Source organism: Daphnia carinata, chromosome 2 (assembly GCF_022539665.2).
Source record: "Daphnia carinata strain CSIRO-1 chromosome 2, CSIRO_AGI_Dcar_HiC_V3, whole genome shotgun sequence".
Classification (NCBI taxonomy): domain Eukaryota; kingdom Metazoa; phylum Arthropoda; class Branchiopoda; order Diplostraca; family Daphniidae; genus Daphnia; species Daphnia carinata.
This window is the reverse complement of record NC_081332.1, coordinates 681,498-693,122: the sequence shown is the minus strand read 5'-3', so window position 1 is coordinate 693,122 and position 11,625 is coordinate 681,498. Positions and strand designations below refer to the sequence as shown.

Genomic DNA, 11,625 nt, shown 5'->3' with positions numbered 1-11,625 from the left:
CCCATGCTCGGCAATATTGACTAGGGTCTGTTCAAAACAGCGAGACTTATATCATTTCATCTTCATCTCATCATTCATTGCGTCACCATTTCACCAGTGATTGTCCACAAATCTCGTGTTTTGTCCCTCGTGTTGTCCCTCGTGTTGTCCCTCGTGGCTGCGCACGGCACTACCCACGCCGCTACGCACGGCGCTTAACTCGTGGGTATTGCAAATTTCTAAGCCTGTCCTAAATTTCTGGTATTTGTTATGGCAGACCGCGCTCGTCTCACCGCCCAACGCGGTGGCAATCGTTCAGCTGCTACACGTATGGTGAATAAAATGGCTGACATTGTTGCTAATAACGATCAAACTAGGGTGCAAAAGATTCATGAGCTTCGTAGAAAACTTGCCGATCTGGAGACGAAAATTGCGGCTATTGAAACACTTGACAATGCCATTTTTACTCAAACGGATCCATCAGATTTAGAGGAAGAGATGGATGGCGCTGATAACACCAACCAAATTCTTCGTGACGCCAGAGACAACTTTGAATTCCAACTGGCAGCGTTCCAATCTGAAGAAGATGCTGCTACAGCTGCACTTGCTCCTCAACTTCCACTCGTTCCTGTCGCGCCAACTCCGTCCGCCAGTGCCCTTCCAAAATTCGACTTACCTGTTTTCAAGGGAGACATTCTTCTATGGTCCAGTTTTTGGGACGTATTTGAAGCAGAAGTAGATGCGAAAAGCTACAGTGGCGCCACAAAATTTAATTTCCTTATTTCAAAACTCGAAGGGGAAGCTAAAGCCGCTCTTCTTGGACTCACTTCATCTAACGACAACTACGTCAAAGCCAAGGATCTTTTACGTGAGCGCTACAGTCAACCAAAGAAAGTCGTTACTGCTCATTTCAAGGCTCTCATCAATCTGCCCGTTGCAGCTTCAACCCGTTCCAGTCTCCGTTCCTTTGCCGATCAACTCGAATCCCATATCCGCGGCCTCGAAGCTCTCGGTACCACTCCTAACTCTTATGGCGATCTTTTGGTTTGCCTCCTCATTGACAAGCTTTCTTGTGATGTGCGTAGAAATCTCACGCGACATCAGGGCAACTCAGAGTGGTCTCTCGACGAGCTCAGAGCGGCCATTAGAAGAGAGATAGATATTATGAGTGACAGCTATGACCAGCTTACACCAAATCGTCCGACAAAGCAAGTACTTTTCGCGTCATCCCATCCGGTTAAAAAGAAGTTATGCCCTTACTGTTCAGGCGAGCACTATCCAACACAGTGCAGTGAAGTAAGAGGGCCAGAAGAACGCGCAAAGGTCGCTAAGGTCAAAAAGCTTTGTCTAAACTGCCTCCATGCAGGGCACACTAACATTAAAGACTGCCCGTCTCGTTATCGCTGCCAACGTTGTCAGCAACCTCATCACACCAGCCTTCATCTTGACAAGAATACCTCCACCAACTTCCTTGCCAAGCCCTCTTCAACCCATACTGGCTGTCTCCTGAACAAAATACACTCAAAGATCGTGGCAGCAATCAAAACAAGTTCAATGCCTTTCGTTTTTCTTAAAACCGCTGTAGCTACAGTTTGTTCCCATTCAAAATCTCAGCTCGCTAACCTTCTTATTGATGATGGATCACAGCTTACGTTCATTACAACGCGTCTGGCGAATATTCTCCGGCTCCATCCAATACGACGAGTACTACTCTCTCTTTCCGGCTTCCAAGGTCTATCTGGAGGATATCTAGACCCCAGCTACTACGACGTGGTCCAATTTTGGCTAAACGGTCTTAATGGCGATCGTGTTCAAATTCAGGCCGTGGTTCTTGAAACAATAGTGGAACCATTGGAAGACCCGTATCGTACAATCCTTTCTACGTTACCTCACCTACAGGATCTCCATTTAGCTCATCCACCAACAACAAACACCCCATTTACAGTGGATATCTTGATTGGAGCTGACTCCTATTGGTCAATTGTTGAAGACGGCAATATTCACGGGACAGGCCCCACAGCAGTAAGCAGCTTTATTGGTTATCTAGTCTCCGGCCCACTTCCGGATAAGTTTCTTTCCTCTCAAAACTCCTCCTACCATATCTCCGCAATCCAACATGATGACGTCAGTCAATTATGGTCCCTAGAAGTTTTGGGAATTGTTCCGGACGACGAAAGTAACGACTCAGCTGCGACGTATCAGTCTTCGTGCATCTCCTATCATTGCAACCGATACACTGCGCGTTTGCCATGGAAAACTGAACATCCGGTGCTGCCGTCTAACTACCTAATTTGTCAGCGCCGAACTCGCCACACCGTCCACAGCTTATTGAAAAAGCCAAACATGCTGCAACTTTATAGCAAGATCATCCGCGACCAGTTGGAGGCTGAATTTATAGAAAAGGTGCCTCGTACTCTCCAAACTCCAAAAGGCTGCCATTACATTCCACATTTTCCAGTTGAAAAGGATTCTATAACTACTCCTATACGAATTGTATACGACTGCTCATGTAGGACTCGATCTGGAGCGAGCCTGAACGACTGTCTACTTACTGGTCCACCCCTGCAAAACAACATGCTGCACATTCTTCTTCGTTTTCGCGTTCATCGCATTGGGTTTTTCTCCGACATCGAAAAGGCCTTCCATAAGGTTCAACTTTACGAAGCCGATCGGGATTTTGTCCGTTTCTTCTGGCTAAGTGATGACAACGATCCAGAGTCTGACTTCGCAATATATCGTTTCAAGGTAATTCCATTCGGCGCAAGTAGCAGTCCCTTCATATTAAATTCGGTGATCAAGAAGCATCTACAACGTTACTCATCCCCCGTCAGTACTGATATCGAGTCCAACATTTACGTGGATAACTTAATGTCCGGCAGTGAAACTACAGCTGAAGCCTCGATTTACTATGCTGAATCTATTTCAACATTTCAAGCTGCATCTTTATCCTTGCATTCTTGGGCATTCAGCGACGCATCTCTTAACAATCGCGCTATTCTTGACGGGGTAGCCGACGCTTCGTCTCTTACAAAAGCTCTTGGATTATTGTGGGATCGCACGACCGACCAACTACAGCTTCCACATTTCAGCCTTCCACAGTTTTGTACGCCAAAAGCTACGAAGCGTGATCTACTACGAGCAGTCGCCTCCATCTACGACCCTCTGGGTTTTATTTCACCGCTCTCCATCCCGGCACGCATACTTATTCAACAAATTTGGAAAGAAAAACTAGAATGGGACGATCCATTACCTTCTCCCTTCGCTGACAAATGGAACAGTCTGGCTAACGCACTAGTCAATGCAAAACCAAAGATTCGCCGTTCCTATTTTGGAACTCGATCTCGGGTGAACTCACTCCACGTATTTGTTGACGCCAGTCAGCAAGCATACGGCGCGGTTGCGTATCTTCTGGATGGTCAAGATACAGCATTCGTCATGTCAAAGGCTAGAGTAGCCCCGTTGAAAGGAAATACTCCACAGCTAACTCTACCCCAACTGGAACTGATGGCGGCGATTATCGGCACTCGTCTGGCAACTACTATCATAACGGCTTTCAAGTCCCTTAACATTCTTTTGGAGATTTTTATGTGGTCAGATAGTCAAATTGTTTTATATTGGCTTTCAAAAGCTGATCGACTCAAAAATCCTTTTGTTTCCAACCGCATCGCCACAATCCAAGCCTTCAATCGACTTCATCTGGCTACTTGGAACTATTGCCCCACTACATCAAACCCCGCAGACCTACTAACCAGAGGCATTACTCTACAACAGCTTCAAGCATCCCCAATTTGGATAAACGGACCCTCTTGGTTACCATCTCGCGAAGATTGGCCACAATGGAGCGTATCGAGGCTGAATCAAGTTAAGATCCTTCATTTAATGGACATTTCTACCAAAACGGCTCCAACTCGTCTTCCGCTCACAATCGATATCGCAAAAGTCATGGACATTAGCCGTTTCAACTGGACTTCTTTGAAGAGAACAACAGCTGTTTTATTCCGCCAACTATACAATTTTCGCCAGAAGAAAGAAAAATGGATACAGGGATTTCTATCTACTAATGAGCTCCATCAAGCTGAGATCAAATGGATTCACTCCTTCCAATTCCGGTTCCTCGCAGCTGAATACGATTACCTCTGTGGTGACAAACGAGGACGCCGCCCTTCATTGGTATCTCAGCTGGACCTTTATATTGACAATAATTCCATAATTCGTTGCCAAGGACGTTTAACTAATGCTGATCTATCCAGTGACGCGAAGAACCCTATTCTTATCCCTAAGAATTCTAAGCTTTCGGAGATCATCATACGATTCTATCATGAACGTGCTCTACACTCTGGCGCAGCTTCCACCATTTGTCATATCCGCCAACGTTTTTGGATATCCTCCATCAGACAACAGGTGAAAGCTGTCGTGCGACTTTGTACAACCTGCCGCCGGGTGAACGGACCTCCATACCGAGCTCCAAACTCAGCCAGTCTACCTAGTTTTCGCGTCCGTGGCGATAGGGCATTTGCCGTGACCGGAATTGATTTTGCCGGCCCATTTCCCATCCGAGCTCTACCTGGTCAGGAAGAATCAAAAGCTTATATTTGCCTCTTCACTTGCACTACTTCCCGCGCCATCCACCTTGAGCTGGTAGAGGACCTTACAACAGCTAATTTCATTTTAGCCTTTAGGAGCTTCATAACTCACCATTTCCAGCCGAGGATGGTACTATCAGACAACGCGACCACCTTTGAAAGCGCCGCCCGAATGCTAAAAAGACTCTACGAGAGCACTGAAGTCGTCAAATACCTTTCAGACAACCAAATCGAATGGCGTTTCATCCCAAAGCGCGCCCCTTGGTATGGTGGTTTTTGGGAGCGTCTCGTCGGTCTCACCAAAGAAGCTCTAAAGAAAATGCTCGGTCGTACGCGACTCAAGTTTAATGAGTTTCGCATAATCGTCGCGGAAATCGAGACCATTCTTAACGATCGCCCTCTCACCTACGTGTCATCCGATTTGCGTGATCCTCAGGCACTTACACCCTCTCACCTTCTTTACGGAGACCGCCTAACTCGCTTTCCCTACGATCCAGCCACCGACGAAGAGCTACTGGACCCCACCTTTGGCGAGAAACCATCTCATCTGCTAAATATGTTTTCTCGTCGACAACGCATTCTGAAGTCCTTTTGGAAACGCTGGCAGAGGGACTACTTAACCAGCCTACGCGAACGTCACATCGTTTCCGGAAAACATTTTGAATCCAGCGCCAAGGTTGGCGACGTTGTACTAGTTCACAACGAAGGGCCTAGAATAGACTGGAAGTTGGCCATTATAGAGAAGCTCATCGTCAGCCCAGATGGAGAAACCCGCATTGCTGAAATTCGCACCGCCGAAGGAAAGACGAACCGCCCCGTCTCAAAATTATATCCATTAGAAATCACTGAGACGTCCGAAGCTTCTCCACATTATCCGATTCAAACCGTCTCTTCAGATCCAACTCCATCACCTCGCCCCCCACGTCAAGCAGCCCTTGCAGCAAAGGAACGGATCCGGTTATTGGCGGAAGAATAATACACTCTCGGGCCGGGAGTATGTCGAAAATTACATTCAGACTTAAATTTTCTCACTCATATTTGGCATCACTGTACGCCACAGTTTCGCAATCTAGAACTTGGACGCTTACCCCCCCTTTTTTTGCCCCTTTCTCTCCCCCTTTTTTTTGCTAATGGTCAGTCGACGTCCTGCGGTTTCAACCATCTCGTGCAGTATTTTCTCTCTCTCGTTCACTCAACTCAATATTCTTCTCGTCGCTGTGTTCGCCTCGAATAAACTAGTTAATCTAGTTCGGTGTCGTTATTTCTGACAGTAGATTCAGTATTGGGTTTCGTTTGCTGGTACCGTTTGCCTGGCCGTGAACACATGTAACTAGACTTATTTCACTCACGAAATAACTCATTAACGATTTATAATAAGTTTAGGGATGTTTGGTAAGTTGAAAACTAGATTTTAGACGGATAATCTGAAAATTTCAAACACCGAAAAATACATGGTTGACAGAGGATTCATCGTTCATGTGTCCTGGCTAGCTCAGTCGTTAGAGGAAAAGATTGGTAATAAATTGGTCGTGGGTTCGACCCCCACCTCGTACGAGTAGTGTTGAATGTTCATCAGGTCAATTGCTGTTGGTATATTTGGCTGTAATAGTTGTCTGAAATGCGTTCCCATAGTGTAGTGGTTATCACGTCGGCCTAACACGCTGAAGGTCCTCAGTTCGATCCTGGGTGGGAACAAGACATTTAAGTGAAAAGCAAATGTGAAAGACGACTATTAATTTGGAATTTCCTGATTTCGTCATGATTGGATTAAGACCGTTGCTGGTGACATAAATTGAACGTTCTCATAGTGTAGCGGTTATCACGTCGGCTTTACATGCTGAAGGTCCTCAGTTCGACCCTGGGTGAGAACAATCGGTTTGCATTTTACAAGATTGACTCATTGATTCGTGAGGTCACCGCCATCTGTAAGTCTGTAAGGCAACCAAATTTGTTTGACATCAATGACATGAATGCCACGGGACAACATTAACTAACTTTACGACAGCCTGGTTGTATTTAGCGCATATGTGGTTTTCCATTACTTAGTACTAGGCCAAGATATAGGCAAATAATTATGAAGCTTCCAAAAAAAGATAGTGCAATCGGTGTGCAGTGTCCATATTTGTTTGCACTTCATTGCTACGCCCCTGGGTGGGCTTGAACCACCAGCCTTCCGGTAACAACCCTACACTAACAGCCGAACGCGCTAGCCAATTGCGCCACAGAGGCCCATTAAATTAATTTTGCGCAAAATCATGCATATGGTAAACATCATTAACGTTTATTACAGTTTTGATTTCATATTGCTTCATTGTTCTCTACAAAAAGGAACTACTACACCGATGGGTAGATTCAGTATTGGGTTTCGTTTGCTGGTACCGTTTGCCTGGCCGTGAACACATGTAACTAGACTTATTTCACTCACGAAATAACTCATTAACGATTTATAATAAGTTTAGGGATGTTTGGTAAGTTGAAAACTAGATTTTAGACGGATAATCTGAAAATTTCAAACACCGAAAAATACATGGTTGACAGAGGATTCATCGTTCATGTGTCCTGGCTAGCTCAGTCGTTAGAGGAAAAGATTGGTAATAAATTGGTCGTGGGTTCGACCCCCACCTCGTACGAGTAGTGTTGAATGTTCATCAGGTCAATTGCTGTTGGTATATTTGGCTGTAATAGTTGTCTGAAATGCGTTCCCATAGTGTAGTGGTTATCACGTCGGCCTAACACGCTGAAGGTCCTCAGTTCGATCCTGGGTGGGAACAAGACATTTAAGTGAAAAGCAAATGTGAAAGACGACTATTAATTTGGAATTTCCTGATTTCGTCATGATTGGATTAAGACCGTTGCTGGTGACATAAATTGAACGTTCTCATAGTGTAGCGGTTATCACGTCGGCTTTACACGCTGAAGGTCCTCAGTTCGACCCTGGGTGAGAACAATCGGTTTGCATTTTACAAGATTGACTCATTGATTCGTGAGGTCACCGCCATCTGTAAGTCTGTAAGGCAACCAAATTTGTTTGACATCAATGACATGAATGCCACGGGACAACATTAACTAACTTTACGACAGCCTGGTTGTATTTAGCGCATATGTGGTTTTCCATTACTTAGTACTAGGCCAAGATATAGGCAAATAATTATGAAGCTTCCAAAAAAAGATAGTGCAATCGGTGTGCAGTGTCCATATTTGTTTGCACTTCATTGCATCGCCCCTGGGTGGGCTCGAACCACCAGCCTTCCGGTATCGACGAAATTCGTAACAGCCGAACGCGCTAGCCAATTGCGCCACAGAGGCCCGTTGTTGTAATTTTGCGCAAAATCATGCATATGGTAAACATCATTAACGTTTATTACAGTTTTGATTTCATATTGCTTCATTGTTCTCTACAAAAAGGAACTACTACACCGATGGGTAGATTCAGTATTGGGTTTCGTTTGCTGGTACCGTTTGCCTGGCCGTGAACACATGTAACTAGACTTATTTCACTCACGAAATAACTCATTAACGATTTATAATAAGTTTAGGGATGTTTGGTAAGTTGAAAACTAGATTTTAGACGGATAATCTGAAAATTTCAAACACCGAAAAATACATGGTTGACAGAGGATTCATCGTTCATGTGTCCTGGCTAGCTCAGTCGTTAGAGGAAAAGATTGGTAATAAATTGGTCGTGGGTTCGACCCCCACCTCGTACGAGTAGTGTTGAATGTTCATCAGGTCAATTGCTGTTGGTATATTTGGCTGTAATAGTTGTCTGAAATGCGTTCCCATAGTGTAGTGGTTATCACGTCGGCCTAACACGCTGAAGGTCCTCAGTTCGATCCTGGGTGGGAACAAGACATTTAAGTGAAAAGCAAATGTGAAAGACGACTATTAATTTGGAATTTCCTGATTTCGTCATGATTGGATTAAGACCGTTGCTGGTGACATAAATTAAACGTTCTCATAGTGTAGCGGTTATCACGTTTTGAGATATGCCCCTTGGCCGGGCGATTCTCAATGCCGGAGTCTGCCGGCTCAGCGTAAAGTAGTGGTGTTGGGTCCTCTGAGACCCAATGCAATAGCCGCGATACGTCTGGGCAGCCGGTTGGGGCACCGTGCTACTATGACTTGGCGGACTGGACCGCAACGACGCCCGACAATGGTTCAGGAGGCCAACGACCTCAAAAACGATGCCGAGACGGGGCGCGGCCAATATGACGGACACGAATAACAAAACGCTAGATTACTTGCGATCCTTGGCGTCGAGTGCCCCCGGGTCGAGTGGATCTTCAAGTGAAGCGACGGCAAAAACAGGATTCAATCCGGATGAGAGTTGCTGCAAAGCAGCTTCGTTGTAGCCGTCGAGAAAAGGAGCCGGGCAGAACGAAGAGGGTTGACGGGCGGAAGCAGCTTATCACGGCCGGGCAGAAGTTGACGGCCAGTTGCGACGGGCAGCAACACAAGTGATAACAAGCGAAATTTGATAGTAATTACCAGCAGAATGAAGAGCCGACTCCGGGGGCTTCGGTGAAACTCGTGTGTATTATACTCGGCCAAAACCGGCCTTTATATACTCAATTTACAAAACACCGTTGACTGATATATATAATAGCACGAACATGAATATCAACGCTGGAGTAGATGTCACCGTTGTTCCGTCACCCTTTTCAGCCTCAGGAACTGCCGCTGACCTCCAACCTCCAACTCTCCTTGGCCGATCCTCTGTCGGTGACTCCTCCGGCACCAACCTCTTCCCTCTGGGCTAAAACTGGCTCCAGTCACGATGGGTTTTAAATATTTATTTCCTCTGGGCTAAAACGGGCTCCAGAGCGGGCGTCTTTAATATTCATTTCTGCCTTTGCTCGACAGAGACCGCCCTACATAGCTGTAAACTACGTACGGTTATTTCAATATTATAGTCAAGCGTCTCCAACTTCTATCGTCGGTGCTTATAGCATCAAGTCCCGCTTACATTCCATCTATTACCGTCTACCGGTCTTTCTCGTACCGGCACCGGGAACCTCTTGGTTAGTTCCCGCTTCAGGATGGACTTACCCCGGCAACCGACTCTCTGGTTCCGAGTGCCCCGCATCTCCGCTTCTACTCGTCTATCTCTTCACCGTCCCCTTGGACAGTGTTGGACGTCGGATTTTCCGACACTCCCCCCGTTGGACCCTCGTCCAACTCAGAGTCCGAACTGTCCAAGTCTTCAGTGTCTTGGAACGGTGAAGTATTTTGATGGTCATCGTCTATCGTCCCTGCGTGTAACTCTAACGGGTAAAGACACTTAATGTCCCGGTATATGGGTATTGACCCTTTCCCTGAACCCTTATTTGCAATTAATACTGCTACTCTCCTGAACTTGTTATCTGAGCCCGGGTATAATTTGGCCACTCTTCCTACTTTCCATTTCGTTCTCTTGGATTTCTCGTCGTGTATCAGCACCACTTGTCCCACCTCAACTTGTTTTGTTCTACCCGGCGTTGGACAGTGGAACTTCTCGAGGTCTGCCACATATTCTTGATAGAAATCTCCCCACCAATTTGCTAGCAGGTTTCTTCTAGTTTTCTCCCGCTTGGTTAGACGTATTCTGTCTGAATATTCTCTCTCCTCCTCGTCTACCGGGTGTTTTTGATTTTGTCTATAGCCTGTGATCAAATGCTTCGGCGTTAGAGGTTCATTATCGTCGTCAGAGACATACGTTAATGGCCTCGTGTTTATCGTATCTTCAATCTCGGTTAACACCGTTTGGAACAGGTCATATTCCAGACACTCGTTTCCATACGTTTTGTATAATAGCCTCTTCACTGTCTGGACCATCCGCTCCCAGAACCCGCCCCACCAAGGGGCCAGGCTCGGGGAGAATCTCCACTTGACATTTAGGTCCACCAGTGTATTATACACGTTCTCACTTTTGTACGCCGCTCTCAGGTATTTCGCGGATTGTGTGAAGCATTTCGCGTTATCTGAATACATGGCTTTCGGCACCCCTCTTCTTGCAAAAAACCTTCTCAGTGCAAAAATACAGGATGCCGTCTCCAAGTCTGTGGTCATTTCTAAATGCACGGCTCTTGTTACCGCACACGTGAACAAACAAATGTAGGCCTTTGCTTGTCCACCTCTTGCCGTCAGTTTTATCGGGAACGGTCCCGCAAAGTCTATCCCCGTTACATTAAACGGGTTCGCCATTTGAAGTCGATCTACCGGTAGTGGAGCCGGGACTTCGTTGAAAGGTCTCGAATCTAGTTTCTGACATTTCATGCACCTTTTCAATTCCTTCTTGATCGTTTGCCTTAGTCTTGGAATCCAAAACGTCCGCCGTATCTCCACCATCGTCGTGCTTACTCCAGTGTGCAGCAACCGTTCGTGCGTCTGCTCTATGAGTTTGCCCGTCAAATAGTGGTTTTCTGGCAACAGGATTACTGCCTCTCTACCGTTAAGCCGCAACCAGTTTTCTTGGCGGCCGTAACACCTGATTAGCCCGTTTCTCTCGTCCCAGGCCAATCCCAGCTTTCTCAACTTATCATTTTTCCAGGGTTTTTTCTCTTTTATGGCTTCCCTTTCATCTTTGTATGCGTCCTTTTGCATTTTTCGCCATAGATCTAACTCCGCTTGTTCTACCTCTTCTACTGCGAGGATGTTGAACTGTTTCTTGTCGGCGCCACCCGACACTTCCGCCAGCGGTGTCTCGGGATTCGGTTGTCCCTTAAACCTCTTCACCGCTCTCTTCACTGTCGCCCAGATTCTGATTATCGTACGCAACGAACTATAGTTCTCGTACCACTCCTTTTCCTTTGACATCGAAACACTACATTGTGTTATCTCTTTCGTTTTTTCCTCTTTTCTGATTTCTTCCGTACAATCCTGCTCCATTTGGGCTGGATTCTTCGGCCAATTCTCTTTTTTGTTCAGCCACTCTGGGCCTGACCACCAGTCTTTCTTATGGTTCAGCTGGCTCACTGAAGCCCCTCTCGATGCTATATCTGCCGGGTTCTGAACTCCCGGACAGTGCCTTATAGACCCTATGTCGATCTTCTCCCTGATTTCTGTCACCCGGTTGTGGACGAAC

General features: G+C 46.2%; 1 protein-coding gene and 5 non-coding genes across 6 annotated transcripts; all 6 read left to right on the top strand.

The window, feature by feature from the left end:
- Positions 1-321: 321 nt before the first annotated feature.
- Positions 322-5,538, top strand: LOC130701716 (uncharacterized). Its single transcript, XM_057523639.1, has one exon. It carries the CDS (start codon positions 322-324, stop codon positions 5,536-5,538), a length of 5,217 nt encoding a protein of 1,738 aa, XP_057379622.1.
- A 646-nt stretch (positions 5,539-6,184) lies between these two features.
- On the top strand, positions 6,185-6,257 carry Trnav-aac (transfer RNA valine (anticodon AAC)). Its single transcript has one exon. It is a non-coding gene; the product is annotated as a tRNA-Val (tRNA).
- Positions 6,258-6,360: 103 nt separating this feature from the next.
- Trnav-uac (transfer RNA valine (anticodon UAC)) lies at positions 6,361-6,433 on the top strand. Its single transcript has one exon. It is a non-coding gene; the product is annotated as a tRNA-Val (tRNA).
- An 827-nt stretch (positions 6,434-7,260) lies between these two features.
- Positions 7,261-7,333, top strand: Trnav-aac (transfer RNA valine (anticodon AAC)). Its single transcript has one exon. It is a non-coding gene; the product is annotated as a tRNA-Val (tRNA).
- Positions 7,334-7,436: 103 nt separating this feature from the next.
- Positions 7,437-7,509, top strand: Trnav-uac (transfer RNA valine (anticodon UAC)). Its single transcript has one exon. It is a non-coding gene; the product is annotated as a tRNA-Val (tRNA).
- An 828-nt stretch (positions 7,510-8,337) lies between these two features.
- Trnav-aac (transfer RNA valine (anticodon AAC)) lies at positions 8,338-8,410 on the top strand. Its single transcript has one exon. It is a non-coding gene; the product is annotated as a tRNA-Val (tRNA).
- Positions 8,411-11,625: the final 3,215 nt, after the last annotated feature.